The sequence below is a fragment of the Mesoplodon mirus genome, assembly GCF_964341445.2.
Source record: "Mesoplodon mirus genome assembly, chromosome: 17".
Lineage (NCBI taxonomy): Eukaryota > Metazoa > Chordata > Mammalia > Artiodactyla > Ziphiidae > Mesoplodon > Mesoplodon mirus.
In genome coordinates, this window is record NC_138993.1 from 24,688,914 (window position 1) to 24,702,170 (window position 13,257).

Here is a 13,257-nt window from a genome sequence, read left to right on the forward strand (position 1 = left end):
CTCCTGTGTTCAAAGGTGGAATGGACTCCCCAGGGGAAAGGTAGGGTATACCTTCTTGTAGTCCAGGTTCAAACAGATCAGGATGAATCTTGTTGGGGAGGTACTCAAGTGATTCAAACTTAGAATACCGGATTAAAGAGCTTTTAATGTCCTTCAAACTCATAGGTTCTGTGGTTCACTGCCCCTAGATGAATTGGATAGCTGAACAAGTTGTCGCTCTTCTCCCTTGTATCAGCAACCATTCATTACTTTATCAGCCAGTCTCACAGCATATTTTAACTGAACTCCCGAGGAAGGTAGCTAAGGCCATGCTTTCCTGTTGTAAGAGGTGTTGATATTTCATTGCAGTGTGTGTTACATGATCATGTTTAATATTGATCTTTCTCTTTAGAGTAGTGCCAGGTGTGCACATTTGCAGACAGAATAGCTTCATCTATATTGAATGTGTCTTTAAAGGGTATCTGTCTAGAATCAGTCTTCTACATTAAGACTTATCCTGTGTAATTGGAACATCAACAGCAGCTGCTTCTTCTCTGACCAAGACCAACTACAGGGTCTTCCAAGTACCACAGACATCAAAAACATCCCCAACCAGGGCCTCCCTTAGAAGTAATTTCATAAGGTTTATCTTTCAATATAAGAATGATTATCAGTTTACTATTTATCCCATTAAATTAAAAGACTCACTTCTTAAAGTTTTGTGCATCTCCTTCCATTTTCCAAACTATTACATGGTATAATTTTCTTTTTGAAGTCTAGTTTTTACAGATGAGTTCATTGTATTGATCATGAAGTTCTAAGGTATGCAATTCCACTCTGCATCATGATTTACTTGCACTTCATAAAAGAGCTCTCAGTTTTCAAAAACAGTAAGATTTACATAATGACACTATTATAAGCAGAAGGGTGGTATTGGGCTTTACAGTTTCATAGTCCTCGCCCTTTATTCTCTTGGTGTATTATGAAGTAGCTTCACAGCCATTTTATTTGCTTTCAGCTCCTTTATGGGGGTGCAGAGAAAAATTTTAAAGTATAACCAATCTACATAGAAATTGTCAAGATCTATGAATCTTCTTCCATACTCATCTTCAGCAGTCTCACAGAATTATCCTTGATCCTTTAGGCATTTATAAGTGATATCTGTCACCTGGCTGAATAGAAATCCCCAATCCCGACCAATAGGTAACTCTTCCAAATACACTTGCAAAGTAGATTGCATTGTTTGTTGAGAGTCGTGTAGTCAGGATGCAGTGAGGAAGATCTGCCATGGTGGTTTGCAACTTGCCATCAAGATGAGAAACAAGTAGGTGAAGATGTTCTCAGTTGTAATGTAACGAAATATTCATTCATTTAACAAACACTATTGAACATTTATGTGGTAAACACTAAGTAGGGAGTCAGAAATATAAAGGTGAAGAAGGCTCAGTACATGCCTTCAAGGAGGTCATTATAATTGGGGAAGCACTGAAGTAAAGAGTGAGAGCCACACAAGAGCGAGCGAAGAGGTGGGGTTGCTGCCTTCTGCCCTGGGGGAGATTCAGGGATAGTAACCAAGCTGAATCTTTATAGGATGACTAGTTGTTCTCCAGGCAAATAAAGGAGAAGAAAGCACTTCAAGCAGAGACAGTTTTAAGAGGTCATGGTGCATTTTGGAAAATGCAAGTATTTTGGTGACTAGAACTAAAGATTAAATGAGGGCATGCTATGTGGTGAGACTAAAAGGGAGAGAAGAGTCGGGGGAACCATAGAAGAATTTGAAGCCACAAAGTAGCATGGTCTGATTCATAATTTAGGAAGACCCCTTTAAGTTTTCTAAAGATAAGAAACTGAAAGGCAGTGAAACTGAAGGCAGGAAGACCTACCTGCTGGGAAGCAACTGCAGTCATCCCGGTGATGAACAGTGAGAGCTTCCACTGTGGCAGTGGGAATGAAAAAGAGGGACACCAGTGAGAGAGGTTTCCATAGCAGAATCGATGGATTCTGAGTGCCAGAGATACAAGTGAGTAAGATGTAATACCTTCAATGAATTAACAATCTTGGGAAAACATGTAAACTCGCAACCTTATTACGCAATGTTATGTTCAAAGTGCTACATTCGCATTAGGGTTTCTCATCCTATGAGTCCTTTTTGTGGGAAATAACAGGACTCAAACAACTTTTTTTTTTTTTTGCGGTACGCGGTCCTCTCACTGTTGTGCCCTCTCCCTTTGCGGAGCACAGGCTCCGGACGCGCAGGCTCAGCGGCCATGGCTCACGGGACCAGCCGCTCCACGGCATGTGGGATCTTCCTGGAGCAGGGCACGAACCCGCGTCCCTTGCATCAGCAGGCGGACTCTCAACCACTGCGCCACCAGGGAAGCCCCAAACAACTTGTTTGTTTGTTTTCTGGGAAATTTTCCAACTGGGAAAGTTTCAATCCCAGTCATTATTGATGTGAATAATTAGAAAAGGAAAGAATTTAAGATCGGAAAATACTAAGATGTAGTTGGTAAAGCATATGGCAGAAAAAGAGAAGTTTTTGCAGTGAAATTTGAAGAGAGATGAGGGAAAGGAAACCCAAGCCCCAGAACTGTAGTTTCACATCTTCTATGAAGAAGAAGAAAGCCACAGATGTGTGGAGCAAGGTGAAAACATCTGTTTTAGCACAGAGTGACCCTGGGCAGCAGCACTGACCCTGCACAGTGTCAAGCTGGATATTGGGGAATAATTTGAGAAGAGTTAGCCAAGAGTAACAAGTCTCCCTAAATCTTTTTCCATCCTATATCCAAATGAATCTTTATTTCTGTGACCACAGCAGGACCTTGGTGGCAGAGGTGCACAAGTCTAAGTTATAAAGTGAAACCCATAATGTCTAAATGCAGAGCCAGCCAGTGAAAGGGGAAGCACATGTACATACTCGTGTACATATCATTTGCAGCAAAGCAAAATTTATTTACCAGCAACATGTGCGACTGTAGGGAAGGGAAATTCAGAAGTTTCTAGCAAACAAGGGAGGGTAATTGGGGATAGTAATACCCATTATTACTAATTTAAAGCGTTTAGAGTGGCATTTCTGTTTTCTCTATGTAGTGTGTTGAATTTTTATTTTAGTAAGTATAAATATTTACAAGGGATTTCATAGATTCACTTCTGACCATGCTCTCTAAAACTGTTATTCTCTATCAGGTCTTAAATTTGAAAATTGCAAATTCTACAGAACTCTATCTTAAGAGTTTCTAAGAGTTCCATATGTACAAATTTCCATGGAAACCCAGAAGAGCAAGAGATTAATTCTTCCCAGAAAGAAATATGGGAGAGGGGTGAAAGGGGAAGTAACATTTGAATTGGGCCTTAAAAATGAGAAGGATTGGGCTTCCCTGGTGGCGCAGTGGTTGAGAGTCCGCCTGCCAATGCAGGGGACGAGGGTTCGTGCCCCGGTCCGGGAGGATCCCACATGCCGCGGAGCGGCTGGGCCCGTGAGCCATGGCCACTGAGCCTGCGCATCCGGAGCCTGTGCTCTGCAACGGGAGAGGCCACAACAGTGAGAGGCCCGCGTACCGCAAAAGAAATAAAAATAAAAAAATAATGAGAAGGATTTCATCAAAGAGGCTGAAGTAATAACCTCATGGAAGCATGAAAATGCATAGCATGTTCAGGAACAGCAAGTAGCAATTTGAGGTAACTAAGGCATACATTAGCTGGAGAGTAAGAGGAAGGGGTAAGAACCAAAGGTGGAAATATTTGTCAGTGTTATTCTATTAAAGATTCCAGTAAACTCAGTTGGATAGTCCAACTTAATAATTACCAGAGGTTAGATTTAAAACATTAGGAATGAGTGAGGCCTGCTAAAGTTGGAGTTGTTCTTTTTCTTCCCAAAGATGGTAGTAGTTGGTGAATTTTTGAGTGTCGGTGGAACTACCCAGAAGGGTTCCATTATTCCCATGAAAATTAGTAGTTCTTGTGGTGAGGAAATGTTTTAGGAATTGTTGATAATAGGTATATCAACAACTTTTGCATAATGCCCCTAGAAAGATCCAAATCTTTTTCATGTGTTTCTTTCAAACTCCAGAAATAGTATTGGCAAATGTTCAGAGAAGGCAGAAGTTTGCCAGAACATACTCTTTAAAACCCCAGCTCACCTCTATGGAACAATCTTAGACAAATCTCTTGTACGTCATTCAGACTCTGTAACTCAACTTTGGTGTCCATGTGCACCGTGTTATGAAATGTATGCATGCTTAAAAAAAAACTTCTTTTTCCTTTCTGTAACTTGGCTAAGTGCTATAATTTGACCTGAGTCATAATTTTGAAAGTCACCTTTTTTTTTAGTTAAAAGTTTTTCTTCCAGATCTTTATTAATTCTTCCACAAGGGATTAAGAAACATCACAACATATGAATTGAAATACTTCATTGTTTTAAAAAACATAAATTCATGAATGACATGATAAAAAGTGGTACTATTTATAAGTCTTAAGTTCATCCTCTTCCCCTTTAAAATCAAATCCAGACATCATTCCAGCTAGGACTTTAACAAACTTAAGTAATACAAGTGACAGGATCTTAAAACTATGGAAAATGCCGTTGTTGTTTCAATCAAGTCAGGTATAACAACTTAAGTCTGGTTGGAGTTGAATGACAGATTTCAGTAATGGAATATAAGGCCTTTTGCTAACTGGTTAGTAGTTAGAATTACCCCCAAATTAATGTTGAATATGTTTCGAATTCCAAAGCTTATTCATACATTCAGTTATAATTCCCCTTCCCCCTAACTACTAACTTATTGAAGGGGAGAGAGTTAATAACCGTCAAATTGTTCCACAACTTATTGGGAGGACTTAGTAGTGGAAAATAAATGAGGGGCTTTGGTTTACCTCAGTTGGCCAGCCTGGAGCCCACAGGAAGTCTAGAAACAACTCCCCATGTTACCAAGGATCTGACAGAGTCAGTTTGGTTGTGCAACAGCAGAACACCCTGCGTATGTGACTTTCATTTGCAATTGTTAACGCTAATAGCATCTTGTTATGTGGTTCTGGAATAGATTCTATATGGGGCACCTGAAGGTCTTTCCAATACTCTGCCAACCAAACTGCTAGTACTATTTTTAAATGGAACCAGGCAACCTGTAATTTCCATGACTGTTACTTAGACTGAGTTGGCAAGTTCAAAGCAGCTTTCATGAATATCCCTGGGGGTTGTCAGTAAAAATTGCAAGTCGAGTAAAGTTACTTTTTCCCAAATGGATAAAGGTTTTTGGTTTTGTTTTGTTTTTAACATCTGTATGATACTTTGTGGGATTATTAAAGGATATATTAGACGTGTTTTTTAGACTAGATTTCAGCCTATCAACCGAGCATCATTTTTATTAAGCAATTCTCCACTTCTGATTAGATTTCCAGATGTGCAACTGTTTCTCTTGTCTTCAAAGAGCCAATTTAGGATGTGTGTAGAGCTCCTTTAAAAAAAAAAAAGCAATTTTGTCCATCAGGCACCTATTCTATTGGTAGGTATAGATAATTTCATTCTGATTATTTATTTTAACTCAAGAGCACTAAGGTAATGTAAGATCTACCACTGGTACTTAGCTCCACTCACTTCAGTGATCCTCAGAGGCCTCCCCCAGCTGTAAGAAACCGGAACCTTACAGATTATCCCTTTCATCTCACAGAGGAAAAAATTAACACTCAGAGAAATTGTCTAACTTTTCCGTTCACAAGTTTGCTAGTTAATAACAGAACTAGCACTAGAACCTACTAAGTCTTCTACACTAGAGGGAAATTAGGTGTGTCTCCTTCCTTTGTTTTCTCCTCTATATTTAGAGACTTAATTCTCCTTAGGTGAACTGATGAAAGCAATGAAGAATCCTGTTCATCCCCTAAACAAGGAGAGAAGATTCCAGTCTATGAGATGTTTTCAAGATCTGCCCTTTTGACACAGAAATGTGTTTTTATTACATTTAAGAGAGAACACAGTAATAGTAAATCCCCTGACTCACTGCCTCTTCCACCTCATTACCAGTACAAACATGGAAATAAGTGGTTGACCAATCAGGATAATTGTCCACATACTTAAAATGTATTTTAAGTGACAGATACAAAAACACATACATACTTTTGAATGATTTATGACTTAGAAAAATTTCAATGTAAATTTCTTTTAAATTTCTTTCCTTCTGTGTTAAACATTAACATTTCAAAGGACAAAAATCATATTCCATCGGAAAGCGTATTTTCGTATTCTTTTTTTTTGTACAATTTAGCAAACCTTTTTTAATTTGATTTTATTTTTTATACAGCACATTCTTATTAGCTATCCATTTTATACATATTAGTGTATACCTGTCAATCCCAATCTCCCAATTCATCACACCACCACCACCACCACCCGCCGCTTTCCCCCCTTGGTGTCCATATGTTGGTTCTCTACATCTGTGTCTCCATTTCTGCCCTGCAAACCGGTTCATCTGTACCATTTTTCTAGGTTCCACATATATGCGTTAATATACGATATTTGTTTTTCTCTTTCTGACTTACTTCACTCTGTATGACAGTCTCTAGATTCATCCACATCTCTACAAATGACCCAATTTTGTTCCTTTTTATGGCTGAGTAATATTCCATTGTATATATGTACCACATCTTCTTTATCCATTCCTCTGTCAATGGGCATTTAGGTTGCTTCCATGACCTGGCTATTGTACATAGTGCTGCAATGAATATTGAGGTGCATGTGTCTTTTTGAATTATGGTTTTATCAGGGTATATGCCTAGTAGTGGGATTGCAGGGTCACATGGTAGTTCTATTTGTAGTTTTTTAAGGAACCTCCATACTGTTCTCCATAGTGGCTGTATCAATTGACATTCCCACCAACAGTGCAAGAGGGTTCCCTTTTCTCCACACCCTCTCCAGCATTTGTTGTTTGTAGATTTTCTGATGATGCCCATCCTAACTGGTGTGAGATGATACCTCATTGTAGTTTGGATTTGCATTTCTCTAATAATTAGTGATGTTGAGCAGCTTTTCATGTGCTTCTTGGCCATCCGTATGACCTCTCTGGAGAAATGTCTATTTAGGTCTTCTGCCCATTTTTTGATTGGGTTGTTTGCTTTTTAAATATTGAGCTGCATGAGCTGTTTATATATTTTGGAGATTAAACCTTTGTCCATTGATTTGTTTGCAAATATTTTCTCCCATTCTGAGGGCTGTCTTTTGGTCTTGTGTGTAGTTTCCTTTGCTTTGCAAAAGCTTTTAAGTTTCATGAGGTCCCATTTGTTTATTTTTGTTTTTATTTCCATGACTCTAGGAGGTGGATCAAAAAAGATCTTGCTGTGATTTATATCAAAGAGTGTTCTTCCTATGTTTTCCCCTAGGAGTTTTATAGTGTCTGGTCTTATGTTTAGGTCTCTAATCAATTTTGAGTTTATTTTTGTATATGGTGTTAGGGACTGTTCTAATTTCATTCTTTTACATGGAGCAGTCCAGTTTTCCCAGCACCACTTATTGAAGAGACTGTCTTTTCTCCATTGTATATCCTTGCCTCCTTTGTCATAGATTAGTTGACCATAGGTGTGTGCGTTTATCTCTGGGCTTTCTATCCTGTTCCATTGATCTATATTTCTGTTTTTGTGCCAGTACCATATTGTCTTGATTATTGTAGCTTTGTAGTATAGTCTGAAGTCAGGGAGTCTGATTCCTACAGCTCCGTTTTTTTCCCTCAAGACTGCTTTGGCTATTCCGGGTCTTTTGTGTCTCCATACAAACTTTAAGACTTTTTTTTCTAGTTCTGTAAAAAATGCCATTGGTAATTTGATGGGGATTGCATTGAATCTGTAGATTGCTTTGGGTAGTATTGTCACTTTCACAGTGTTGATTCTTCCAATCCAAGAATATGGTATATCTCTCCATCTGTTTGTATCATCTTTAATTTCTTTCAACAGTGTCTTATAGTTTTCTGCCTACAGGCCTTTTGTCTCCCTAGGTAGGTTTATTCCTAGGTAATTTATTATCTTTGTTGTGATGGTAAATGGGAGTGTTTCCTTGATTTCTCTTTCAGATTTTTCATCATTAGTGTATAGGAATGCAAGAGATTTCTGTGCATTAATTTTGTATCCTGCAACTTTGCCAAATTCATTGATTAGCTCTAGTAGCTTTCTGGTGGCATCTTTAGGATTCTCTATGTATAGTATCATGTCGTCTGAAAACAGTGTCAATTTTACTTCTTCTTTTCCAATTTGTATTCCTTTTAGTTCTTTTTCTTCTCTGATTGCCGTGGCTAGGACTTCCAAAACTATGTTGAATAATAGTGGCGAGAGTGGATATCCTTGTCTTGTTCCTGGTCTTAGAGGAAATGTTTTCAGTTTTTCACCATTGAGAATGATGTTTGCTGTGGGTTTGTCATATATGGCCTTTGTTATGTTGAGGTAGGTTCCCTCTATGCCCACTTTCTAGAGAGTTTTTATCATAAATAGGTGTTGAATTTTGTCAAAAGCTTTTTCTGCATCTATTGAGATGATCATATGGTTTTTATTCTTTAGTTTGTTTATATGGTATATCACATTGATGGATTTGCCTATATTGAAGGAACCTTGCATCCCTGGGATAAATCCCACTTGATCATGGTGTATGATCCTTTTAATGTGTTGTTGGATTCTGCTTGCTAGTATTTTGTTGAGGATTTTTGCATCTATATTCATCAGTGATATTGGTCTGTAATTTTCTTTTTTTGTAGTATCTTTGTCTGGTTTTGGTATCAGGGTGATGGTGGCCTCATAGAGTGAGTTTGGGAGTGTTCGTTCCTCTGCAATTTTTTGGAAGAGTTTGAGAAGGACAGGTGTTAGCTCTTCTCTAAATGTTTGATAGAATTCGCCTGTGAAGCCATCTGGTCCTGGACTTTTGTTTGTTGGAAGATTTTTAATCACAGTTTCAATTTCATTACTTGTGATTGGTCTGTTCATATTTTCTGTTTCTTCCTGGTTCAGTCTTGGAAGGTTATACCTTTCTAAGAATTTGTCCATTTCTTCCAGTTTGTCCATTTTATTATCATAGAGTTGCTTGTCGTAGTCTCTTTGGATGTTTTGTAGTTCTGCGGTGTCTGTTGTAACTTCTCCTTTTTCGTTTCTAATTTTATTGATTTGAGTCCTCTCCCTCTTTTTCTTGATGAGTCTGGCTAATGGTTTATCAATTTTGTTTATCTTCTCAAAGAACCAGCTGTTAGTTTTATTGATCTTTGCTATTGTTTTCTTTGTTTCTATTTCATTTATTTCTGCTCTGATATTTATTATTTCTTTCCTTCTGCTAACTTTGGGTTTTGTTTGTTCTTCTTTCTCTAGTTCCTTTAGGGGTATGGTTAGATTGTTTATTTGAGATTTTTCTTGTTTCTTGAGGTAGGCTTGTATAGCTACAAACTTCCCTCTTAGAACTGCTTTTGCTGCATCCCATAGGTTTTGGATCATCATGTTTTCATTATCATTTGTCTCTAGGTATTTTTTGATTTCCTCTTTGATTTCTTGAGTGATCTCTTGGTTATTTAGTAACGTATTGTTTAGCCTCCATGTGTTTGAGTTTTTTACATTTTATTCCTGTAATTGATTTCTAATCTTATAGCGTTGTGGTCAGAAAAGATGCTTGATATGATTTCAGTTTTCTTAAATTTACTGAGGCTTGATTTGTGACCCAAGATGTGATCTAACCTGGAGAATGTTCCCTGCGCACTTGAGAAGAAAGTGTAATCTGCTGTTTTGGGATGGAATATCCTATAAATATCAATTAAATCTATCTGGTCTCTTGTGTCATTTAAAGCTTGTGTTTCCTTATTAATTTTCTGTTTGGATGATCTGTCCATTGGTGTAAGTGAGGTGTTAAAGTCCCCCACTATTATTGTGTTACTGTCAATTTCCTCTTTTATAGCTGTTAGCAGTTGCCTTATGTATTGAGGTGCTCCTATGTTGGGTGCATATATATTTATAATTGTTATATCTTCTTCTTGGATTGATCCCTTGATCATTATGTAGTGTCCTTCCTTGTCTCTTGTAACATTCTTTAGTTTAAAGTCTATTTTATCTGATATGAGTATTGCTTTCTTTTGATTTCCATTTGCATGGAATATCTTTTTCCATCCCCTCATTTTCAGTCTGAATGTGTCCCTAGGTCTGAAGTGGGTCTCTCGTAGACAGCATATATATGGGTCTTGTTTTTGTATCCATTCAGCAAGTCTGTGTCTTTTGGTTGGAGCATTTAATCCATTCATGTTTAAGGTAATTATTGATATGTGTGTTCCTATTACCATTTTCTTAATTGTTTTGGGTTTGGCTTTGTAGGTCCTTTTCTTCTCTTGTGTTTCCCACTTAGAGAAGTTCCTTTAGCATTTGTTGTAAAGCTGGTTTGGTAGTGCTGAATTCTCTTAGCTTTTGCTTGTCTGTAAAGCTTTTGATTTCTCCATCGAATCTGAATGAGATCCTTGCAGGATAGAGTAATCTTGGTTGTACGTTCTTCCCTTTCATCACTTTAAGTATATCATGCCACTCCCTTCTGGCTTGTAGAGTTTCTGCTGAGAAATCAGCTGTTAACCTTATGGGAGTTCCCTTGTATGTTATTTGTCGTTTTTCCCTTGCTGCTTTCAATAATTTTTCTTTGTCTTTAATTTTTTCCGATTTGATTACTATGTGTCTCGGTGTGTTTCTCCTTGGGTTTATCCTGTATGGGACTCCCTGCAGTTCCTGGACTTGGGTGGCTATTTCCTTTCCCATGTTAGGGAAGTTTTCGACTATAATCTCTTCAAATATTTTCTCGGGTACTTTCTCTCTCTCTTCTCCTTCTGGGACCCCTATAATGCGAATGTTGTTGCATTTAATGTTGTCCCAGAGGTCTCTTAGGCTGTTTTCATTTCTTTTCATTCTTTTTTCTTTATTCTGTTCCACAGCCGTGAATTCCACCATTCTATCTTCCAGGTCACTTATCCATTCTTCTGCCTCAGTTATTCTGCTATTGATTCCTTCTAGTGTATTTTTTATTTCAGTTTTTGTATTGTTCAACTCTGTTTGTTTGTTCTTTAATTCTTCTTGATCTTTGTTAAACATTTCCAGCTCCTCATGGTGAGACACAGCCACTCCCTGCCTCTGCAGGGGACCTTCCAACACTAGCAGGTAGGTCTGGTTCAGTCTCCTGTGGGGTCACTGCTCCTTCCCCTGGGTTCCGATGCACACCGTACTTTGTGTGTGCCCTCCCAGAGTGGAGTCTCTGTTTCCCCCAGTCCTGTCGAAGTCCTGCAATCAAATCTGGCTAGCCTTCAAAGTCTGATTCTCTAGGAATTCCTCCTCCCATTGCTGGAACCCCAGATTGGGAAGCCTGACGTGGGGCTCAGACCCTTCACTCCAGTGGGTGGACTTCTGTGGTATAAGTGTTCTCCAGTTTGTGTCACCCACCCAGTAGCTATAGGATTTGATTTTATTGTGATTGCGCCCCTCGTACTGTCTCATTGTGACTTCTCCTTTGTCTTTGGATGTGGAGTATCTTTTTTGGTGAGTTCCAGTGTCTTCCTGTCGATGATTGTTCAGCAGTTAGTTGTGATTCTGGTGTTCTTGCAAGAGGGGGTGAGAGCACGTCCTTCTACTCCGCCATCTTGAACCAATCTTCTCTGGTTTCGTATTCTATGCAAAAAATATCTAAGCCTTGCGTGGTCTTATTAAGTATATGGAGATATTTTGTCAGATTACTCTTTCACTGAAAATAAAATGATTTTCTAAATATCAATATATACTCTTTTAATGATCATCAAGCTCCTTTCAAGCATACATTTCAATTTATAGCCACATGTACATGCCTTATTTTTAAAGAATTTTAACTCTGAATCATTTTTGACCTTCACTTACCATGGAATAAGAAATTTATAATGAATTAAGTGACAAATTAATTGTTCCTTTTTTAAAGATTCAAAGAAAATGTAGTATGATTAAAAAGTAAAAACTTATTCTAAAGAATTTGTCTGTGGTTTTGTATTTTAGCATTGCTGTATTTGTTTTCGCAAGTTATTTTATTTAAATGTAACTTTAAATAAAATGGAATCTAAACACAGAATAATTCCATTAGAAGTCAGAATAGTAGCTCCCTTGGTAGGGGTAATGACTGAAGTGGTCCATGGGAGTTTCTGAATGTTGGTGATGCTTGGGTGCTGGACGCACACGTATGCTCAGAACTAAGTGGCACATTTATATGAATGTTTCTGTAGGTATATTATATGTCAAGTCAAAGTAAAAAAAAAAAAATCAAAGTGCTAAGATAGACCCTATGAAACTTGCCCTGTACAACTTACAAGCATGTGACTGGTAGTACTGTGTACTATTTATTATTTGATTTCAAATTTAGGAGAATAGAATGAAAAAATTGGTGGATTGCTCCATTGTTTTTCCTAAATCCCTCCTATACTGTAATAGGAATTTGATATTAAATTGCTAAGTATTTACCAATTCAGGGAAAAAATACGTAAACCCTAATTATATTTGTCATTAAGGTAAAAACAGACTAGGACCTTACCTTTTGAGTTTCTGAAATGTGAAATCTTTTTCTTTTCAAAGTATATTTTAAATATCATATTAAAGACTATCTTTTAATAAAATTAAATATAACTCACTTCTAAGTAAAGCATTCTTCAAATTTGCTTGTGTGGTCGGTAATATAGGGCTCATTATTTTTTCCTATGACTTGGAAACAAGAACAAATATTTATTCTTCAAATTAATCCTTGACAGGTTGCCTCTGCCAGAGCAGACCTTCATGGGCTATTGGACAATTGGTCAGTCAAGAAATGGAATGCAAAAACTATTGTGTCCAGCAGAAACTCATCATATAGATGTAAAGGTTGATATCATTATTTCTTCATTAGAATATTGAATGTTATCCATTTTTCTATATCTTCCCTGGAGAAAATCCATTCAATCTCAGAAATGACTTGTTCTGATGTTATTTTAGAATAGATTAACTTCTGCTCTAATTCTTAAGCCAGTCTGGCCTCTGAGGGACTCAATGTAGGTAGTGGCTAATGGCCAGTATAATTCCTAAGAGCTATCCTGTATTTCAGGAACGTCAGATAGGACGGTTACTCCATTATATTTGTTTTCATGAAAAAGGGCAAAGGAATATCATTCACTAGTTGCAATAGGAATATGAGGAATGTAGTTTTTAGTCTTCCAGCTCCTAAGATACAGACTAGATAGAAGGGGTGTGAGCGCCCATGGATGGCAAAATAGTAAATATCTAACCCAAACATTTTTGATTAATTAAGGACTG

The 13,257-nt window shown here is 37.6% G+C and overlaps 1 protein-coding gene across 4 annotated transcripts in view; it reads left to right on the forward strand.

Annotated features, from left to right (window-relative positions):
• Nucleotides 1-13,257, forward strand: part of VWA8 (von Willebrand factor A domain containing 8) — a 369,162-nt gene that overhangs the window by 222,759 nt on the left and 133,146 nt on the right. For all 4 annotated transcript variants that reach the window (XM_082602373.1, XM_082602374.1, XM_082602375.1 and 1 more), the window contains exon 27: nt 12,720-12,828. In XM_082602373.1, the coding sequence (XP_082458499.1) occupies nt 12,720-12,828 (109 nt within the window). The remainder of the gene's footprint in view (nt 1-12,719; nt 12,829-13,257) is intronic.